General features: G+C 40.8%; 1 protein-coding gene and 1 long non-coding RNA gene across 6 annotated transcripts in view; one reads left to right on the forward strand and one right to left on the reverse strand.

The window, feature by feature from the left end:
• LOC146080549 (uncharacterized) overlaps nt 1-23,689 on the forward strand; it is a 37,857-nt gene that overhangs the window by 906 nt on the left and 13,262 nt on the right. For both annotated transcript variants that reach the window (XR_014474905.1, XR_014474904.1), the window contains exon 2: nt 1,063-1,146. This is a non-coding gene — a long non-coding RNA (uncharacterized LOC146080549). The remainder of the gene's footprint in view (nt 1-1,062; nt 1,147-23,689) is intronic.
• DSP (desmoplakin) overlaps nt 7,436-23,689 on the reverse strand; it is an 85,934-nt gene continuing 69,680 nt past the window's right edge. For 2 of the 4 annotated variants that reach the window (XM_083187966.1, XM_083187965.1), the window contains exons 19-24: nt 23,361-23,523; nt 21,749-21,832; nt 21,059-21,166; nt 15,872-15,970; nt 12,339-14,633; nt 7,436-11,179 (exon numbers count right to left, since the gene is read on the reverse strand). In XM_083187966.1, coding sequence (XP_083044092.1) covers nt 8,003-11,179; nt 12,339-14,633; nt 15,872-15,970; nt 21,059-21,166; nt 21,749-21,832; nt 23,361-23,523 — 5,926 coding nt within the window. In that variant the 3' untranslated portion in view covers nt 7,436-8,002. The remainder of the gene's footprint in view (nt 11,180-12,338; nt 14,634-15,871; nt 15,971-21,058; nt 21,167-21,748; nt 21,833-23,360; nt 23,524-23,689) is intronic. The other 2 variants (XM_083187967.1, XM_083187968.1) reach the window with 2 other exon arrangements.

The following is a 23,689-nucleotide window of genomic DNA, read 5'->3' on the forward strand; positions in this document are numbered from 1 at the left end:
CATCTGATGAGGCTGCTCTCGCACCTGTCACCTGGGAGAGGAGAGGGGGGAGAATACAGCCTCACCGCATGGTCCGGTGTGTAATAAAAACTGGAACGGTCCAGACCACACGGGGAGGCTGTAATCTCCCCTTCCCCATGTCCCTGGTGTGAGCAATCACAGGCATCCCCCCGGACAAGACACCCCCCGCATGGGACACCCCTCGGACCAGACACTATAAGCTCCGGAATGCAGAGTTTGATGTCTGGTCCGGCGTTCCGATGTCTTATCCGGGTCCGGTTTTTACTTAGTCCCCACTAAAACCTGCACTGTTGGTGTGACGAGGACCGTGGTTGGGAATGCCTGGTGTAGGCCCTACTACACCGTGAGGCTGAAGTTAGCTTCTTATTCGGCCAGCTTCTTATTCGGCCAGCTTCTTATTCAAGTTCACACTGGGAATTTCACTTTCATTCTACTCAGGAGGGCCTCATTTATTTTGACATGCATTGGGTTGACCACCGAAGATTGACAGGTTTGGAAGGTGGTATTTCATGCCCTACCATCCACTACGGCCTGGTGGAAGAATAAAATAGTGTGGTGAGACACCGTGCTATGGCCTAGGGAGGGCCGACCATTGATTAATCGTAATCATCGAAGGTTTATGGCAGATGTGGGAGGACCAGATGATTCCCCTCCATTGATGGCACAGCATAACCAGTGGATTATTTTTTTAATAGGTACCCCTATGGTTTACCACTGTAGAAGACATCAAAGTGTGATGTAGGGGAGTATATGTATACAGATGGAGCCGCCTTCAGTATTGCCGAATGCTTTCCAGATCCCCCTAGCTGGCGGAGGGTGGGCCGGCGGCCGGCTCACACATACCATTGCCGAATGGGGCATGTGAGCAGCTCGTGCGTGCATGTCCCATTCTGGCGCAGGGCAGGGGCTGGCGATCCTTTCACCTGGAGCCGCTCTAATGAGAGCTGCTCCATCTGTATATATGTCAGAGTGCATGAATGTTTAATATACATATACTTTCACAGTATGTGTGTATTTATTTATTTTTATATTTCTCTACAGGTACTAGCAGGCCCTTTTATGCCCAGCATTCTGGTACTTGTAACAACATGTGGGGGAGGTTTGCTGAGACTTATAATTCCCAAGGTAAAACATAAGAATTCTATCAACTCAGTACCCACTGCCCAGGGGTGTCAGTGGATAGTCTGAGGCTTTAGCCCTGGGTGTCATATGGGTGGGACCCTGGTCAGAGCTGTACAGTTTTCACTATTAACATGTCCCCAGCAGTGTCATTACCTTACTCTTTTCTGCAGGCCTGTGCTGATTGTTAAAAACCTCTTTTTTCCCCCTAGTATTTTTGGAACCAGGACCAGTCCAAGAGCCTGATGCTGCATCTGTAAATACAGGGAGACCGCATGCATTTCCCCCCCTGTAGTTTTAGAACCAGCATTAGTTCAAAGAGCATAGGGCAGGTTATGCTTAAAAGCCAGGAAACTATGATGGGTGGTTCTATTTGATTTTCTTTACAAACCGTACTACTGCATGGATTGGACTGATTTGTGTATTGTTCATGTTTAGCAGTGTTTGGCCTAATAATCCACATACAGTGGTTTAGCTGTGTACACACTGCAATTTTGGCCAAAATTGCACAGTGTTAACCCTGTATGCTATACCAATGCAAGGTCAGTATAGCAAGTAGAGCTAGACCAGGGGTAGCCAATTCAGTGCTCGAGAGCTGCCAATAGTTCACGTTTTCCAGGTCTCCTGACAGAGGGCAGTATTCAATGAGAAAAATTTGCCATGTTTTATGGCGAGTTTGTGCTTTTCTCACGTTGGACGGAGACTTTTGCTCTCCAAAAGCGAGCAACCCTATTCAATGTGCACTTCTCGCCGTCTTTCTGAGTGATTTTCGCCGTGTCTCTCCGTGTAGCAATTCTCCATCTTTTCATGGAGAAGTGGAATGTGAACTTTTTAAATAAAAGGTTGTTTTAATTTGTGTCAAAAAATCTGGAATTTTATTCTGAGAAGGGGCATGCTATTTTTATTCATGTGCTTATAGCACATGAATATATATTTTAATAAAAAAAAATATATATATATATATATATATATATATATATATATATTTTTTTTTTTTTTTTACACTGAGCAGCCAGCAGGGGGCCGGGAGCCGAGCTGCTCATTAGATATTCATATATTCACTGCACCCGATCATTACATATGCATGATCAGGAGCAGTGACTATACCCGGTCCCCTGCTGGCTCTGGGGGGGGGGGAGCTTGTGCTGCCTGGGTCCCGGGGAGCCCACCTCCCCCCCACATATGTTCTGGGGCAGGCAGGGAGACTTCAATCTCCCTGCCTGCCACCGTCCCATGGCTCCCTGCCGCGGACGCTCGTCCGCTGCAGGGGTTAAGATTCGCCGCGAGGGGCTACTCGCCCCTCCGACATTGAATACGGAGAGAGCGAGTGGCAGCCAGCCCTCCGGAATGCAGCGAATCCTAAACAGGATGATTCGCTGCACACAGCGAGATTTATCATTGAATACTGCCCACAATTGCAAGTGAAGTAATTAGCTCCACCTGTGGATCTTTTAAAATGTGTCAGTCAGTAAAGAGTGCACCTGTGTACCTGCGAGGTGAGCTGGAAAACGTGAACGGTTGGACTGGAGTTGGCTATACCTGAGGTAAGACAATTTTGACTTTGTCTTTGTGTACAGTGTAAATAGCACATTGTCAAAATGGTATAGTCACAATCAGCCATGAACCAGAATCACACTGTACCCACCTTTACAGTCTTCTAGCATCCTTCCAGTGAGGAATTGAAATAGTTGCAAGGACATTGTATATGTAAAAGGTTTGTGACAGTACTTAGGAACATGATTAGTATTGTATGCACAGTACAATGTATGTACACTTGATCACAAAATAAATCAAACAATATAAATATATATAAAGGCTTAAGTTTCCATAGCACTGGTGTATCATTGTGTCTATTATCTGGTGCAAAGTACTTAACCGTGACTAATTATGACATGTGGTTTGAAACTGCACAAACAGTTTTTCAATCTGATTGGATTTTACTTATCATTGGGGATTATAAATCTCATTGGGGATTATAAATCTCATTGGGGATTATAGTGTCTATTCATGTTGTTACTGAAATGGCCACCAGTAGTTACTACTATATATTACATCATGTTGTTGCGATGTATAGTGAGGTTATGTAGCCATTCAGTAACACCTTTCTGGTAACATCCTCTTGCAATTGGATCCTCTACGCAGCTGCATCACTATGGGAGTGCAGGCCACACATGGGGTTGTAGAGTGCACACCATATGTCACCAGTCCCAGAGTCCAATGTATAGTCTTCTCACTGCCCACATAGCAAGGAGCAGTTCAGCATCAGCACAGGTAGTGGGGCGCAGAAGAGAGTTGGCAGCAAAAAGGCTGGGCAGAGTTCTGCGGCAGGGGTGCAGGGACTCCTCTTGTGGAGGCAAACTGCAGCTTCCGGTGGTTATGGCATTTCTGGAGGGGGACATGTAGTGATCAGCTGTGGGCCAGACTACAGTGAGCGGTAGGGAGACCAGGGTTCAGTGATCAGCGGTGGGGGGAGATTAGCATCGGGAAGCCTCCCTGCCAAGTAGTACTGGCCACAGCTGATGGGCCAGTGTCAGTGAAATGGGCAGAGAGAACAGGGAGAAGGCAGTAAGACCTCAGTCTATGCTGCACTTCTCCATCCGGGACCCTCTTTATCTGAGACAACCATTTTTTTTTATTTTTTTTTACTCAATTTGGCAATGTCTACACTGATCGGGTTTCTGCTGGAGTTTTCCATGGTAACTATTTCAGTAAATAGGAGGACACAGTAAATGTCCTGTTCTAACTTATAGAGGGTTATGATCTTCTCTAAAATTAACCCCTATGTTGTCTTTTGCTAAACAGGACATCAAAAGTACTGCTAGCACTTTGATTTGCTTGTTTAGTTGAACTCCTAGATACCATACTGTATTTGGTCCTTAAAATATACAAGCATTCTGTACAGCTATCAGAACACAAGTAGGCATCTTGGTGGAATGCATGATAGTTGAGATTCTCAGTGTAAAAATGTTGATGAAACAGAACTGTGTGAAATGCAAGACCTCACAGACAGACACATTGATTATGCCAAATAAGAGTTGAGATATGATTTTATTGATTTAATCATTTTACCTAAAAGCATTTTTTGTGATTTTAATATATGCAAGGAAACTTATCTGATTCATATCATCACTACCTAAAATATATTTTACATCGGAGAGAATTTTTTTTATATATATATAGATATATGACACATTTGGTTTTAGCCTAGAACTTTAGGCTTGAGTAAATCTGTCTCCTGTGCTCATCCCAACATTAACTAAAATCTGTAACCTATTTCTCTACTGGTATTTTTCCTTCTTTGTTCAAACATACAGTTATTACTCAGATTCTGAAAAAACACAATTCTGACCCAAGATCTCTCTCAAACTACTGTCCCATCTCTCAGCTTCCAGGCCCCCTACAAACCACTTGAGAGACTTGCCTATATTCGCCTCACATACTTTCTTAAGTCGCACAACTTATTGGACCTGCTTCTGTAAGGCTTTCAATGCCAACACTCCACAGAGACACTGACTAAAGTTGTGAATGATCTAGTCACTGCTAAGTCTAAAGGCCACTACTTATTCTCCTAGATAGCTATGCAGCTTTTGACACGGCTGACCATTCACTTCTCATACAAACACTACAATACCTAGGTCTTAAAGACACAGCCCTTTCTTAGTTCTCATCCTACCTATCTCACAGCTTCTTCTGTGTTTGTTTCTCTGATTTCACCTTCTCTTTGCTACATCTATAAATTGGAGTACCTCAGGGTTCTCTGCTTTTCTCAATCTATACCTCATCTCTTGGCAAACTAATCAGCTCTTTTGGATTACAGTATCATCTGTATGCAGATGATACTCAACTCTACCTATCTTCCCCGGACCAGTCTCCATCTGTATTGGGCCGTGTCTCTGAATGCCTTTCTGCTGTTTCATCTTGGATGTCATCTCACCACCTCAAACGGAATATTTCTAAAACAGAATTAATTATATTTCCACCAATTAATAGTAGTTACCAACCAGATATCTCTATTACTGTTGAAAATATGACTACCACTCAAGCTCGCTGCCTAGGTGTCATCCTTGACTCTAACCTTTCATTTGTTCCACACATTCAATTGGTCTTGAAATCATGCGACATGCACCTAAAAGAAAAAAAACATTCAAAAATGTGCCCTTACCTTACACAAGGCACTGCTAAAGCTCTAATCCATGCTCTCATCATCTCACACATTTATTATTGCAATAGTCTCCTTATTAGCCTTCCCTAATACAGACTCTGGCCACTACAATCCATCATGAATGCAGCTGTGAGTCTAATCTTCCTATCCAGACATTCATCTCCTGCAAAGCTACTCTGTCAGTCACTGCTTAGGTTACCTGTATTCAATACAAAGTACTTTTACGTACACACTCCTCAAAAGATTTAAGTCTCTCATCCACACTCATTACTCGCTCCCATTTCTGATTGCAGGACTTTCTCTGGGCTGCCCCCACTCTGTGGAATGCTCTACCACGCACAATAAGAGTCTCATACAGTCTCCAAACCTTCAAGCTTTCCCTGAAAACTCACCTCTTCAGGCAAGCTTATCAAATTCCAGAACCAGCCACTTAACCTTCATCTACCATTCCTATCCAATTACATCCCCACTGTATAGGCCACACACATCCTCTCTTTCCTTTTCACATTTTCCGTCCTCCTGACCACTTGCCAAAGTGCGGGGTCACCATATCATACAGCACACCAGGAACCTTTGCAGTCTGGTAGACTTTATGCAATAAAGAATATTTATCCTTTTGTATCAATGCCTATTTCCCTATAGATTGTAAGCTTGCGAGCAGGGCCCTCCTGTCGGTAAATACCTAGTTTGTTTTATCATTGTCTCCTATTGAAAAGCGCAACAGAATATGCTGCGCTATATAAGAAACTGTTAATAAATAATAAAAATCTATATTAAGGTGGCCTAAGTTAGGAAGACAAAATATGTAATAGATTTTAGACCCAGATATTAACTCATCAAAAAAGGGTTATTATTAATTCCCTTTCTCTGAATGCATCTGGTAGATGTGGAGCCTGAACAAAGACTTTTGTATATCCATCTTACCACTTTGGGTTTGCACACTCACCACGACACATTATGAATCACTCCCAAAAACACTGTACACTGAAGTTGCAAATAAAAAAAAAGGTATGTATTAAGGAACATGTGGCTTCCCAATACAGCTGCACTCTGTCATTAAACTTATGTGTACTCACAGATTTGATATGGTTTGCGATGAAAAGGTCAGAATTGAACCATACACCTGTAATGCGTTTAGGCACAGGCCAACCTCAAGTTAAAACGATCTAAATAGACTCCCTCAAGTTATTCTCTGACATTTCTTTATTGCCCTGACAATATCCATAAAAAAGAAAATATAATTTTAGATGTAAATCTTATTACCAGAATCACAATGTCCTTAGTTAAAGGGAATTTAGAACCCCCCTTAGTTAATGAGAGGGATCTATAAAGTCAGAGGCTACAGCTTAGACACCCTCCTGCCACTCCATATGAATGAAATAGTCATCACTTTCTTCCAGTGGATTCAGCAGAGCCAGTTGTAATACTTTTGCTAGTAATTACAAGACCATTACACAATAGGAGTACTGTACGGTGGTCTGAAATAGATCATGCCATGTAAAGAAAAAGTCTGCACCTCTGACAGGAATACTAAAATTTTCTGGTAGAAAAATGAATGCAGAGGCCAGGATCTGGAGATTATTATCTCCTGATGACTGGGGTCCAACTCCAAATTTGGAAAACCACCAGTCTCTGTATAGCTGCCTACTTCGGTCTATTTCCCTGTGCAGCTGCTGTGGTCCCGGGAGCTGCTGCACCACAAGGAGCCTGCACACAGGCTTCTATGTGTCGGGCCACACATTCGCGATGGGGCCAAGCCGCCAGGTCCTACCGCAGCATGCTGCAGTAGGACCAGATGGCAGGACAGATGGATTTTGTAAAGAACACATACATTACAATGTATGTGTTCACACAGTGTGGCTACCCACTTGGCCGCTGTGTGTGGCCCCAACCTGATCTGGGACCCGGATTTACACTATATGGGTAAATGAGAAATATACAAAGACTGAACAGAAAAACATGTAAATTGCACCCAAAATCAATTGCATAAAATAGATCAAGTACTGAGTCAATAATGTTTGGTATGCCTTAGATAAATACGTTTTCATGAAGATAGCTGCTCTGAGCATCTAAAAAGAAAATATTTTTAGAACTATTCAAAATAATACATTTAAAAAAAAGTTTACCAAAAAATTGAAATGGTTCAAACTTTATTGCCAGCAAATAGAACACAGAAGCAAGAATGAAAACAAAAAGGCACCACACACATACTGTAATATGCAAATAGTATAGAAATAATGATCTAACAATTGAAGTGTTAAGTTTATATATTAAAAAAAAAAAATTATATATGGCATTGAATTCTAACCTTTATGTAGTTTTGGAAGAAATTACATTACAATATTCATCTTCAATTATGGAAAATCTAAAAAGAACATTAAAAACAGGAAGAAATATACACTAACAAAGCTTTTTTTTACCACAGTCTTTATAGAAAAGGCACACCAAATGTTAACTACAATACAAATAACGTATATAACCCCTATTTTCCTAAATACAGGACATTGCTTTCTTAAACCATTTCAATAGTGATGGGCTTAAAAAAATAAAAAGGTAGCCACTCATGACAATTTTTCCTATTTTCAGTGTACATAATTTTCATATTAGAAAAATAAGCGCTTCTAATTACCCCATATACATTTTTTTAAAAGGCACAACTGGTAAAGTTTCCTAAAGTGGATCCTTAATCTCCATTACCACTTAGTTCCCCAAAGAGCCATTAGTAATTGACTGGAAGGAATAACTGTAGGAGGAAGAAGAAGAAGATCCAGCATCAAAACTTCCTCTTCGGGATCCGCTGCGTGAACCAGAACGAGATCCTGAACGAGATCCTGGTGCGGAGGACACATTATATGGGCTGCTTATACCTTTTGATGATACGGAAGCAGCTTCCAGCATTCGTAAACCTGTTATGTCTTCAACCATTGATTTATCAAATGCTTCTTTGTAGGATATTTTCAGTTTTGTTTTTGGACAGGTGAGAATTTTAGGGTAGCTGCTTACATCTCGTAACTTCTGAGCACCACGGCCATCAATCATGCCTTTCCGAATTGCTTCTTCTGTAGTAATTCTTAATTGTGTTTCTGGGTCAATAAGGCCGCCTGTTAAGTATTGAAACTCAAGAAAACGTTGTCCAGCTTCATATGGCAGCCAGTTTACCTTAATGGCTTCTGCAGCAGATAACTTTTTCTGTCCTTTCACTCCATCAAAACCATAGTAAGCTTTCTGAGACTGCTTGAGCCTGGCTGACATATCATGGTCTATTATACCTTGGGTGACCGCATCTTGCAAGGAAAGTCTCTGTCCACTAGTCGGGTTTATTATCCCTCCAGTGCATGCTTGTGCTTCTAATAAGCGCTGTCCAGTTATCGTGTCAACAATACCACGCTTGATGCCTTCAGATATTGAGATTTTTTCTAAATTTTCGGTATCAAATATTGCTGCAATGGGACTGGATTCTTCTAAGGTGTCGGAAAATGAGCCACTTTTAGACCATGAACTGGTTCGAAACCTGGGAGTAGAAAGAGAATCTTGCCTTGAAGTAAATAACACATCATCACTTAGATTTTTGTTAGAGATCTTATCTGCAAATTGAGTAAGGCTAAAAGTACCAGAACGATATAGTTCAAAATCATTGTTGCTGATTACGCCCAATTCTATTGCTTCTTGGACATCATACTGGTTTCCGGTTTTTCGATCAACAAGGACAATTTTGGTTGAACCATCTGAACCTGTGCTAGTTATTTCTTCCCATTCACACTCCTGCTCTGAAAGTTCCAGATAGGTGTCATGATCAATAAGACCTTTGCTGTAAGCTTCTTGTACTGTCATTTCTCGGTTTGTATCTGGATCAACTATTACCACTCTACGCTTCCTTGAAGTTTTCTTTTGGGATGCTTGTACCAACTTTTTCTTCTCTCTTAGTGGCAGTAAGCATAGATTTGTTTTTTCATCAACCATGCACCTTTCTTTTAGTTGTAGGTATGTCAGATTTTCTTCTGTGTTTGGGTCAAAAAAGCCTTTGGTATCATCATTTGGATCAGAAAGAATTTCATTCATTTCTTTGTTAAAGTATCCACGTTTGTAAGCAACATCAACTGGCAAACGATGACTTGCTTTGGGATCAATGATTCCGCCAGTGGCAATTTGAGCTTCCAGCAAGCGGATTCCATGTCCCTTTTCAATAAGTTCTTTGTTCATAGCCTGAAATAAAGATATGATGTTCCCAGTTTCTGGGTCTTTATAGCCTGTCACTGCTCTTTCTGCAGACAATAGTTTTTCCTTGAATTCAATTCCAACAAGACCTCTTCTGTAAGCTTCTTCAACTGGAAGTCTTACATTATTTACTGGATCTACTATAAATCCTGTTGCTGCCTGGGCTTCTAATAGTTCAAGTGTAGTTCCAGGTCTTAGCAAGCCTTTTTTCATTGCATCATAGATACCAAATGTTTCTTTTGTAGCCTCATTAAAGATTCCAGCAATACAACTGGATCCCTGCAAGAAATCTTTGATTCGTTCACTGACTTCTTCCACAGAAATCTGCCCAGCTTCTAGTTGATCTACTGTGGATGAGCGAATGATACCCGACTCCACTAACTCATTCACAGAAACGGTCTGTCTAATGCCTTGGAATGAGAGGCTCTTCTTCATTACTGGTAGCAAAAGTAGTCCTGAGTGAGCCTCAACTCTGCATTTCTGTTTCAATTGTGCATAACTTACATTTTTCTTAGTGACTGGTTCTAGGAACTTTGCATCTTCACTGGGATCATTTAATGAGCGGTTTAAATCCCGATCAATCAAGCCACGGGATATTGCAACTTCAACAGGCAAGAACACACTGTTTACTGGGTCAACTATTCCTCCGGCTGCCATTTGGGCTTCTAGAAACCGCATACCAACTTCCCGGCTAATCAAATTTTTCTTAATAGCTTCAGCAACAGATACAATCTTTCCAGAGAAAGGATCTTTAAAGCCAGTGACTGCCTTTTCCGCAGTATACATGGCTTCTCGGTCTTGGAAATCAATAAGGTCCCTGGCTATAGCATTGTCTACGGACAGCTTCTCATTCTTCTGAATGTCTATAATTCCTCCTGTTGCAGCTTGAGCCTCCAGCAGCAAGATCATACTTTCAGGAGAAATCAGTTTCTTCCTTTTAGCTTCCACAAATGAATATTTTTCTTTAGGTGTAACGGAGACACCAGCAATTACACCAGCACCTTTCAGAAAAGGCTCAATCTCAGCTGATACCTCTTCAAAAGATTTTTGCCCCTTTATTAATTTTTCAAAAGTAGACTTTGTTAATATTTGACATTCAAGAAGCTGGTGTGCTGTAATCTTTTTCCTCAGCCCATCAAAGACAAATTTTGAAGGATCTATTGCCATGTCCTCATCAGTTTGAATCTGCTTACTTGAACTAGTAGGACGCTTCTTAAGAGCTTCCAACTCCCATTGCAGTGCACTTTGTTTTGCTTCCAATTCTGCCTGGGTTGTTCGATGGGTCTCCTCTACTTTACGTCTGCAGCGTTCTTCAATTGACTTAATCTCTGCCTGCAATCTTTCAATTTCACTTTTTAATGAAACTTTTTCTCTCTCACTCCTCTGCCAGTCACTTTCAACCCTCTTTACATCCTCCTCCTTCCGTGTATATTGACTTTTCCATTGATTAAATTCATTTCTAATTTGCTGCTTCTCTTCTTCCAAGCGCTGCTTACTCCTGGTTTCTGAATCTAGTGAAGCCTTTGCACGGTTTAATTCCTCTTCCAGACGTTGGAGCCTTGCCTTCTCTTGTTCCAAAAGTTTTAATTTCATTAGAAGACTTTCCTTTTCTTGAAAAATTTCTGAACATTTCATACTGGATTCCTGTATCTTACTAGTTGCCTAGATCAAAGACAAAAAAAAAAAAAAGAAAATCAGACAATTCGGGTTTCCATCATATTTGAAAAATTACTATTTCTATGATTCATAATAGCGATCATTGGTTTTCCTTGTAGCACCGGGTTTTTTTGTCTCCTTTTTGGAGTATATTGCATGTCCATCATGTTATATATCCTTCCCCTATAATATTAGTCTGAATTTTCATATTCTTATGATAATATTGGTGCACTAAATGAAATGAAACAAAAATTAAGTGCTACAATAAATTTGTCAGTTTCAGTTAAGAATAAATCTGAAAATGACACAAAAAAATTTAAAGTGTACACAACTGTAAAGGACAAAATTTAATAAGAACAGAAAGATTAATTGACAATTAACACATGTAATACATATGATTAGAACAAGATATTAAAGCTACAATTACTTGGTTACAGCACAAAACAATTTTAAGGTTAATGACAATATTAGTTTATTAAGATATCAAAATTATTTATTGACCTCTAATAATAGTGCAAAGCTGTATAAGTGCTAACAGTGCGGTGCTAAATACATCTGTTCCTTCTAAAGTATATTTCCTATTTAGATTGTTAAGTATAACAAACGCATGCATATTGAATAGATAATATAAAATAGCTGCCATTCTTTAATATAACAAGATAAATGCATAGGTTTGTGTTTTTATTGAGATTATAAAGTAAACTTGACTAAATACTTTAAGTATGTGTTAAAAATAATAAACCTTTTAAACTAAATACTCATTCTGTTATCCATAGTTGGATATTTTCAGTTCTAATTGAATAAGCTTTTTTAGGTACTCATTACAAATATTATACTCATTTAAGGTGGATTAATCATCTGAGCCAGATTTATATTTTAGGTTTTCAAGTAAGGAACTAATATTTTATAAAGTGGCAGAGAGTTTTAGCTCAATGAGAATTAGGTTAAAAATGGATTATGCCAAATATCATTTGTGAGATTAAAATAAAGGGTTTGATGACTGTAATTCACTGGGTACAGTTGGACTGCAGAGCCCCTGTCCTATAAAAGAGATACTTAATGATCCAATTATAAATCTGACTCTATTATGAATAGTTAGTTGTAAATAACAGATACATGAATGATTACTGGACAGAAGTTACATGAAGGACATTTATGTGAGTACCTCTAGTGCTTGCTTTTGGAATTTTTCAATTTCCTGTCTCAAATTTTGCCTCTCTTTCTGTAACTCATTAATTAGGCCCTGTAGCTCCAATGATCGCTTGTTGCTGATTTGTAGCTGGCTTTTTAGCTCTGTGATAGTGGCAGTTTTTTCACCATCCACTTCATCTTTACACTTTTTGACCTCTTCGTTTTCCAATCTAATATAACGCAGCTCCTCTTCCAACCTTAGGTGCTCTTTAGTCAGGTTTTCTGTGATCGACTGCAGCCTTTCTATTTCTATTTTACTCTCATTTAAGCTTTTGTTTCTCTCTTCTATGGTTTTCTGCAAGTGCTCATTTCTGATATGAGCCTGTCGTAAGTTTTCTTGCTCTACATGTAGCTGCCGACGTAGACTCTCCACCTCAGTTACAAGTTTACTCAGCTCATCAATATTTCTCTGCTGATCTCTCAGTTGACTGTCTAATGTCTCCCTCTGCTGCTGTAAGTCTTCTTCAGTTTGCTTTTTAACAATAGTAATTTGCTCTATTTGCTGTGTAAGAGTTGAGATCTTTTTCAGTTGCTCACTACTAGTTCTTCTGAGTGTGTCCAGCTCATCTTCCAACTTTTTGTTTTTTGCATGCTCATCGGACCCAATTCTTTTTTGCCGGTTTATCTCTTCCTCCAATTTGTTCTTTTGTGTTTGGAGATCTTTCAGGTTAGCCTGGAGTCGGTTTATGTCATTTTCCTTTCCTTGTTTTTCTAATGATAGTTTTTCAAAATCTGCTTTAAGTTTGAATAACTGTTGTTCCTGGATTTTCAGTTTGCTTATAGTCTCTGTGGCAGAGCTGTTGGTTTTTTGCAAGTCGTAGTGGCTGCTTTGTAATTGAACATGCTCACCCTCAAGTTTTTTCCTGTGGCCTATTTCAACATCAATAACTTTTTTCAGTCGGTCAATTTCCTGATTGCGGTCCTGGATGGTTTTGGCAGCATCTTCCAGGGACCTTTTGTGTCTCTGCTCCTCCTCAGTTCTAAGACTATTGAGCTGCCTCAATTCAATCTCTAGCTGCTGTTTCCTTTGAGTTATTTCCGATGTTACGGACTTCTGTTGGTAATGGTCATCCTCTGTTTTTTTTAGGCTGTTTGTCATTTGTGTCAGCGAGGTCTTCAGTCTGTTGACCTCGGTCAGCAAGTCCCGTTTCTCTTTGGTTAAGTTATCAATTTGTACACTTAAGTTACCGATATTGTCTTCTTTCTGAACAGTTATTTCGTGGATGGTGGTTTTTGTAATGTTAATTTCTGTCTCATACTTGTTCTTTAAATTTATAAGCTGATCATCATAACTGTTTCTTACCTTTACAAGCTCGTTTTCATATTGTCTCAGACGTGCAGCATCCTCCTGAAGTTGATACTTAAACTTTTCTATATCATTGTTTTTCTCCTGAATTGTCCTGCCAGCTTCTTCCAGGGAAATCTTGTATCTCGCAATGTCCTCTGAATGCACATGAATTAATTTCTGCAATTCTGTTTCAAGGTGCTGCTTTCTTTGAGAAAGCTCAGAGCCTGAGGCTTTATGCTGTAAGGCATCTTCCTCTGCCCTTCTGCGCTGCTCATTTACTTGGACACACGTGTCATTAAGTCTGGTGATTTCTTGGGTAAGGTCCCGTTTTTCTCTTACAAGCTTCTCAAGCTGAGCTCTTAGTTCATGTGTGTCTTCTTCTTTCTGAACCGTTATTTGCTGTATTGTGGTCTTCGTAATGTTTATTTCAGATTCATACTTGTTCCTCAAACTACTGATTTCGGAACTACACTGCTTCCTTACCTTTGACAGCTCATTCTCAAAGTCCCGCTTCCTCTGGCTCTCGTCCTGAAGATGGTCCCTTAGTCTTTCTATCTCATGCTCCTTCTCCTTGATTATCTTGTCCGTGTCTAATTTTTGACGTTTTAAAAGTTCTAATTCACTGTTCCTTTTTTGTTGTACTTGTTCAAATTCATTTGTCTGAAGTTGACACCTGTCCTCTATAGTTTTCCTCCTCCTTTTTTCATCATCTATCTCATAGGTAAGCCTAGTTATCTTCTCATTAAGTTCTGATATCTGAGTATAGCATTTGTCGAGGTTCTGTTTTGCAGACGATCCTTCAATTTCAGCTTTCCTCTTCATATCCTCCAGTAGAAGGAGTTTTGATTTATGTTCTGTACATTCTATCTGAAACTTTTGCAGATTCTGATCTAGAAATTTATTTTTCTGGGAATTGTCTGAATTTGCATCCCTTGTGAGTCGCAATTCCTCCTCTAACAGTTCAATCCGAGTGTTTTTCATCTGTAGGATAAGAAAAATGTAAATGAGAAAATTTTAAGTAAAACAGAACTAAGAATAGTGGTAAATTCTTTCTTTGTTGGAAATAATTGAAGGTCTCACATCACCATAACGGGTTTGCAAGGTTTACACAGAACACTAGATGAGATTTGTACATATATTCTCTACAGTAAGTGCACATCTGTAAGTTTGATTATCCAAAATGACAATGTTTAAACAAATTGTTAAAAATAAAAAAAAGTATATCTCTATATAAGCAACATAAAAAAACAGTAAATATATTTGTGAACAAAATCTGATTGGGCAAGAAAAAAATGGTAGGCTACCGTTGCTGTATTTGGTTTCCGCTTTATTACTTCGTCAAACTGGTGCAATCATTATGCTTTTTTTTTCATGCATATGCAGTCTCATCGTTGAGGGGTATTCAATGCGCTGACGACGAGCAGTGCCCCCAGAGTATTCAACTCCCTCCCCTTCACTTGCCATTTCTACCTCGATGGTTTAATTTTGGCAAGGTAGAAATGGAGAGTGTGGCCATTAAAGAGGTGGGGCTTGCCACAAAATGCAGTGGACTGCATTTGCAGGCAAACCTCGCCATCCGTTCACGACGAGGATTTCTCACTTACGTTCAATACGGCGAGGGACAGTGAGGATGGCTTGTTTTCAGTGAGGAAACGCCATCCTAGCGGTACAAACCCCCTCCCCGGCTCACATTGAATACCGCCCTTTAGGTGTCCTAGTCTGCAAGATTCGTAGTTGCACACAACTTCTGTTTCCGCCTAGCCACTAAATAAGCATTTCTTTGTAAAAACAGTGCGGAAACACATTCAAAAATACAGTTTTGTGAGTGTCGTGGTCGTGTAGCTAGACTTACTAACTATTCCAAGATGTGCCTGTAAGTTCTATGTGCTAAATTTAGGAATCCCTTGTACTTTACGGGTGTGGTACAGGGGTCCAACAGTCGGGATCCCGACCGTCATTAGCCCGACTGGCCGGACCCAGACAGCATGGTGAGTGCAACTAAAAAAACTGGACGATGCAATCACAAAAATGCGTACACTTTAGGAAATTAGGGTTCGGTTTTCAATAAATTTGAATTTAGAATATGTCCACATTTGGACCTCTGTGCAACTCAGAAATAGATTTCTCCGATTATAAAATGTATGTGTCATGTTTGCATTAATATTACAAATTTTCAATGGGACTTAAGACAAAAGAGATTGCCATTTGTGGTCAAGTACCTTCAAGTCTTCCATGTTCTTTGACATTTCATGCAGAAATCTGTAGTAATCATTTCCTCTGGTAAGCAGCTCAATGTAGCGTGTCTGGATATCAGCAGACTAAGAGAAAATACAAAGCCTGTCAATGTAAGCATCATGTTGTGGCTGACAAACACCAGTTTATCATCTAAATAACATTTGTATTTATTTTATAGCAATTATAATCCGGTAATAATTTCTCATGTATAATCTTTTTACTGTCGATTATAGCTCATAATATTATGCATGTAATTACAATTTTATAATGCATTATATACAAAAATATTGCCAATCTTATCTATCAAATAAGATATTGTATTCTAAGCAGTGATGCATCTAATGAAATATAATTGGCTGCAATAACTTATTTATTTAATAATATACAGAAAAGAAAGGAACCTGAAAACCACTGTTCTAAAGGTCCTCATACATTAGGCAATTCACATGCAATTTGGGCTCTTTTCCAGTGATTATGGACATCAATTAAAGGAAAAGAGACTAAATTGCATGTGAATGACAGCAGGTCTTGAGGCGATGCGCGGTCCTGTGCACATCACACCGGAGCCTGCAAATCACAATGGCTGCACAAGAAATCTTCTGTATTATTCCTTGGCTGAATATGAAATATATATATATATATATATATATATATATATATATATATATATATATATATATATATATATATATATATATATATATATATATATATATATATATATATATATATATATATAAAAGTAAAGAACGATAGCGGCACTCATGAGGCTTTGTAAGCAGTGAAAATCAGCAAACTTTAATCCGACATGTTTCGGGGAACTTGCCCCGTTGTCAGGGAACAAAGTATAAATGAACAAATATCACATATAAATACACACCCCAGGTTACACCCACACCTATCAGGGAGCATTCTGCCTGATGGCAACACGCCCCTTGGTGTGCACAGGTGAACTGAATCACCTGTCCACCATAGAGGTCAAGTCACCCTATCAGGCAGGTGACTTGACCCAGAAACTTCCCGGGCAGCTCAAGAGGTGATTGCGGGTGACTTCTCAGAGGGAAGGTTTGGCCCTACTGTAGGTCCACCTTAAGAAATACTATTAAAACATTATTGGTAAACATCTAGCAAGTATTATGGCTCACTACAAGTGCAATAAGAAATAGTATGCAAGGAGACAGGAGGCGGGATGGAATGGAAAAACATAGCAACAAGAGTTAGGAGTAACGTGACACCGCATGGCATAGAATGGGTGTTGTTTCATGTGTAGGTAGTTTAGATAGTCCTAGTGTTGTCATTTTATATGAAGCAAGTGTACTGCATAGTGATTTTTGTCTGCTGTAACAAACCCTGCTGGTAACTTGGATTCATACTCCTAACATCCCTGCATAGTGAATAACTTACATTTGTCATTGTTTAGTCTGTATTTGGGCAGGAAAGGATATTGTATTAGTGGGGGGTGTATTGGACTTTCCCTTAATACACGTCGCAGCAAACAGTTTGCTGTGGGTGGGGCTATCAATTAAGGCCCAGACACAGGTCTGAGACATTTCTATTTAAGTCTGTCTGTAGTTACCCAGTTTGTTTTATCACTGTCTACTATTGTAAAGCGCAACGGAATCTGCTGCTCTATATAAGAAACTGTAAATAAATAAATACATTTAATCTGAATCTGGACGGCTGCTTGCCATGTGCGGCTGTGTTGTGTGCTGCTGTTAAGTGTGTAGTGCAGTGGTTCCCAAACTGTGTGCCCAGGCACCCTGGGGTGCCTCAGGACACTTGCAGGGGTGTCTTGGGTTGGTGGACCAGGATCAATTCATATTATTTATGGTCAATGTACCAGGCAAAACCAGTGCTTGTGGCTGACAATCATAATATATGTGGACAAACCCTGATCCTCTCCAGATAACTGTGACATATAAACACAAAGTACAGGTTGAGTATCCCCTATCCGAAATGCTCGGGACCACGAGCATTCCGGATAGGGGAATATTGCGGTTTTCGGAATATTTTTTTTTAAAGCATACTTACCTGTCCCCTGATGGTGTCCGGTGGTCCCTCGGCGTCCACGCAGTCCCTGGGCGTCCACAGTAAGCCTCCGGCATCTTCTCCGGGTCTCCAGCGGTCCCAGGAATGCATTGCGCGAGTGTGCGCGCGCACCGGTGACGTCACCGGCGAGCGCGCACACTCGCGCAATGCATTCCTGGGACCGCTGGAGACCCTGGAGAAGATGCCGGAGGCCTGCTGTGGACGCCCGGGGACTTGGTAAGTATGAAAAGAGGGTTAGGGGGGGTTAAAAAAAAAAAAAAATTCGAATGATTCCAAAAACCACGGTTTTTGGAATAATTCGGATAAGGGATGTCCGGATAGCGGATACTCTACCTGTACTTAATTTAATATATTTTTTCTGAATTTCTTAATAAGAAGCATTTGGCCTCAGGGTGCCTTGAAAATATTTTGATGGTCTAGGGTGCCGTGATTCAAAAAAGTTTGGGAACTACTGGTGTAGTGTAAAGTGTGAGTAAATATTAATAAGAATATTGGAGATAAACAGGAGAGGACAGGAGGACACCCATCTAACTTCTAATATCACCCAAACATACTGCTAAGTATCAACAAGGACTTCTCCACCTCCAACACATACTGAATGCACAGCCTGGACAGCCCTCACTGAGCTCCCTGCCTGCAAGTCTCCAAGACCTATGCTCATAGCCAGTACTTTCTGTTCAACCTAATATTACTAGTTGTATTTTCTCTGTAACCATTTCAGTGTGCCAGATTCCACATCAATTCTCTCAGCACTGTATATGTCCCTCTACACCTGTTTCTCACACTACCTACCCTAACTCTGTACTTATTTTTATTTTCTCTATTTTGACACTATCTTTCTGAACTGCACTATTGTACCAGAGGCATGGTCAGGGGCGTAACTATAGCACCGCAGCCCCCGCCACCGCGGGGGGGCGCTGTGCATGTGGGGGCGCCGGGGGCTGCGGTGCTATAGTTACCCCCCCAATCCCCCGCAGACTTACGTATCTTGCTGGTCCCGGTGGCTCCGTTCTTCTGATGAGGACCACAACAAAATGGCTGCCCCCATATAGCAAACAGTTCTCTGAAACTGTCTGCGGTACGGGGGCGGCCATTTTGTGGTGGTCCTCAGCAGATGAACGGACGGAGACGCCAGGACCAGCGCGATAGGTAAGACTGCGGGGGAGGGGGTTAGCATAGGCGGCGGGGCGACCGGGGGGGGTGCTTGACGGGTCGGGGGGTGGGTATGGGTGCCCCCCCCCCTAACGGCGGGGGGGCGCCCAAAACGTAGCTACGCCACTGGGCATGGTTCTTCAATCCCATGCAATACCTTTTCACTCTGCATGCTCTCTGCCACCTAGCAGGGTGTGTTGTGGCATGGGCCACAGTGCAGGGCTGTTAGGAGTCAAGGGTGCAGGTGGAGGGGGAAGAGGAGGATAGGAAGAGGGGGAGGACTACTTTGTCCATTCTCTGTACCTGCTGCCTCATGTCTTGACCCTCCCTACCATGCTCACTTCTTGCCTCAGGTCTCCTTACCTGCAACTCGTGTCACCTGTCTGTCTCCCACTCCCTCTAGACTGTAAGCTCCTTGGAGCAGGGCCCTCTTCCCTCCTGTCCTCACAGCAATCTTCTTGCATTTCAATTACAGCTCTTACTCACCTACAATCTATACCTGCATCTCTTCTCACTCACTTCCCTATATCTCAGCTGTATTGTGTACTACGATTTCAGCTGTTAATTGTGCTCTGTTTTTGTTCTTCTGTCACTGTTATGTCTAGTTCGTGCACCCTGTACTGTTTCAATGTGTGGGGTTTTTGGGGAAGGGGGATCTGGGAGAAGGCCCGCGCACAAGTTGCACCCTATAATCAGAATATTGTGTAGACAAGTAGTAATAGATATTAGTGTATATTCCACAATCTAAAAGGTTATTATGCAATAAAGAATAACTCGTGTGGAGGTGCTCCCCTGAGAGTAAAAATGTACAGATAGAAAAAAGGGGGGGAAGAAAAAGTACTCTCCTTTGTTTGGGGGCACGCTTTTATAGAAAAATTATATTGAATAATGGTTTAGTTTTAAAACGTAGCTTTTATTAGAATATTTAGTAAAAAAGTGGTTTAGAGACAATAACAAACACAAACAGATTACACATAACAAGTAGAATTGGTTATAACAACCAATATAGACGGCTCAAAAGAGAGAGTCCCGTCTCCAAAATGCTGACGTTTGAGATAAATATTTAAATACCAGTGCTACCTGAATAAATGTAGAATAGACCTAATTAATAATATAACCTTCAATGGGTGGGTCTATTTATACTGGTGTATGTCTCAAAAAGATTTATTGTATGCGAAAATAGAATAAACATTAATTATGGTTCACACCAATTTATTGTATGGTGTGTACCCACATGCACGTTTCAAGAAAAAGATTTGTTTACAATTTATCAACACAGATTAATCTTGAATTCTAATGCAAGCAGTAAAGCGGTGACAGCCACAACTCTAACAAATGTCTCGGTAAATGGAATTAGTATGTATTAGTAGCGTCTCAGTCTCTGATTCATGAGGCCAGATATTTGGCAAAAAAAGGGGTGATAAAGTATATGAGCATCTGCTTTCCCTTGCCCCCGGACAAGGTGCCCTGTTGGTGAAATACCAGAGCAGGGTCTAGCCGAGACCCAAGGGGTAGGGTTGAGAGTGCTGCTGAGAGAAAAGTGTTCGAAAGTAAAGTTTAGAATGTGAAAAGAGACGGTTTATATCTGGTGGATTATAGTAGGCTGCTGCTTCCCATTTATCCAAACATTGGTGGGAAGTGAGCGGTACACACCACCAGATAACGTTAGGGGAAAGTAAGGGATGAATCCCACCCCTTCATGCAGGAAGTATGGTGCCCTGTTGCGCAAAGACAGTGCAGGGTCCTGCCAAATCCTGCATGTAGTATGTGGGAAATCCCTGGGAAATATGTCAAGAAGACAAAGAGTGGATATATTGCCGTCAGATGGTATAAGTTGACATTTGCATGTTTCAATGTGATCTATATGTACAGTGCTCTGTACCACTTTATAAATGAAAATATAATAATACTGTATGTAAAGTAATGTATCGTTTCAAAAGAACTGGGAAATACATATACAGTGCACTAACCTCTTGCATAAGGACTGTAGAAGGGGACTGTACCATGGTCCTTTTTATTGGAATATTAAGTAATGTTTCCAGTCCAGAGCTGTAGGATGCCAATTGGAGCTCATAATCCTGTATAATAATGAGATATAAGAAGACAAACATTTTATCCACACATGTCAATTCACATATATCCTGCTTTTGTCAACTTCTTACAGCAAATAACAAATCTGCAGTTATAATAACGGCAATGTGTGACCGTAATAAAATGTACATTGGCAGCACTTTCACTGGGAGAAGATGACCATGGTAAATGCACATTTATAATAGGAGAAGTAGAGGACAATGATGGCATGACAAAATGGTAACAATAAAAACCAGGGTGTGGCCAAATACCATAACAATAAAATAAATAATTTGCAGTTAAATTACGTAGACAACTATGAAGAATTATCAAACAATGTCCTTATTAAGGTGCCCATACACAGTTCAATTACTGTATGCAATTTGGACTAGATCGCATCTCATATTTTGCAATGCAATGAGATGCAATTGATGAGATCTAGTACAAAAAGTGTGTGCAGCACATACTTTTTGAGCTGTACGATGAGATTTGTGAGCGCGCATTTCATGGCACCCAGCAATTGTACAGTGTATGGGCACCTCTAGTCTAATCTATTCCTTAGTGTACTTATGTTGCAGATATTCTCTCACCTTGATAGATGATGCACATTGGTCTGCAGTCCTAACCACCTCTTCTAATTTGTCTCGTTTGCCTTGTATTTCTCCATTCAAATGCTGTTTAATAAATATAAAAATACAAGTTTAAGTCTACAGAACACATATGTATAACACATTGGCACTTTAAAATCTGTGACCAGATGGGGACTAAAAGTCTATGCAAGGAGTTTACATAGTGCACAAGGGTTAAAGGATTGCTGCACATGTCCATAAATGTAGAGAAGCAGAAATGAGCCAAAACACATAGAAGGGAGACTGCTATTTCTAGTTAAAAAGTGATGAAAGGTGCTCCCAGGGGTTGACTGAATTACCAAGGATACATGTGGATAGAATAAAGGGTACTTGTTTCTTAGCATGGCGCCCATCGCATGGCATCGTGTACCTTATTTAGTGGTGTGCGATGCGATGCTTGTACAATTAAATATTGCATAGCATCGCATGCCAGCAAATGGGATGCGATGCAATTTTTAATTGTACAAGCACCCATGCCATGAGATGTGATGGGTGCTTACAATGAGATGTAACCCCCAGTATCCACTCCATCCCGAAGCGTGGCGCTTGGCGGCGGTACGCGTCCTCTGAACTTTTCATACCCCCACTATCAACGTCGGCGTGAAGTTGATTAGCCCGAAGCGAGCCCGAAGCGCGGCGAGCCCCGCAAGGGGCCGCTGAATATGAGCCCGTAGCGTGGCGAGCGCAGCGATCCCCGTGAGGGGACGCTGAATACATGTAAATTAATTAGTGTCCGCTCGCCATGCTTCGGGCTCGTATTCCGCGTCCCCTCGCCATGCTTTGGGCTCAGTGGCTTGCTGCGCTCGCCACACTATCTAAAATCAACTCCACGCAGACGTGGATAGTGGGGGTATGAAAAGGTCGGAGGATGCGTACCGTCACCACGCTTTGGGATGGCGTGGATACATCTCATTGTAAGCACCCATGACATCTCATGGCATGGGTGCTTGTACAATTAAAAATCAAATTACATGCCGCCATATTCCAGGGGGATGCGATGCAATGAGATTTTTGGGGGCCCATACGATGGAAATCGCGGGTGCCATTCTAGGAAACAAGTACTGAATAAAGATTACTGGGGGGGGGGGGGGGGTGTTCTAGAAATTGTTTTTATATACTACATACATACACATTAGATGTTTTAATACCAATAGACACAATAAGTGCTAAATAAGCCTCCATTTCACATGTATAGAAAAGGTGTGTCAATATTGTAGATAAGTGAAAGAGGTCATTAGGCAAAACACAAAAGTGGTGTACACACTGTGCAATGCGGGCTATAGATTTTGACCATATAGTCAAAATTGATAGCAAGTTAGTGCAAATTGCACCGTGTTTTGCCACACCCGATTGCGGTTTGATCCCGATGTGCGGCCCCGGAATTGAAAGTAGAAATAGAATACCAGCTGATGCAGTCACCCGCCAGCCACCAATATCGCACCGTTTTGTACACACAAAACAATTCAATCACAGTCCTTGGAGAAGGGGAACAAAACTTCTACTCTCATGGCATTAATATTCTCCATATGATAGTGTAAGGTAGGCAACCAGTCTATCCTGCTATGGTACATACCTGCTGCTCACTTATATATCTTGCAACAGTGCTTGAATCTGAAAGCTTGGCAGACTCCAAGACATCTTGTCTGTGTTTAGTGTCACTTATCCATTTGCTTAGTGCCTGGTACATGTCTTTATAATTGCCCAGCTGTTTTCCTTGCTTCTCCAGTTCCCATGACCTGAAAACAACAGATCCTAGGTAAATCACCTGTATAATTACATTGTACATTCTTTTGTTTCTAAACATTTGTTTTACACCTATTTAGCCGTCAGGTAATGTTTTTGGGATACAGTGCTCAACTTAAAAAGAACTAAGTTTCTGTATCAGAGGAGAACACAAGCTTA

This window comes from Crinia signifera, chromosome 5, assembly GCF_055691185.1.
Source record: "Crinia signifera chromosome 5, ASM5569118v1, whole genome shotgun sequence".
Taxonomy (NCBI): Eukaryota; Metazoa; Chordata; class Amphibia; order Anura; family Myobatrachidae; genus Crinia; species Crinia signifera.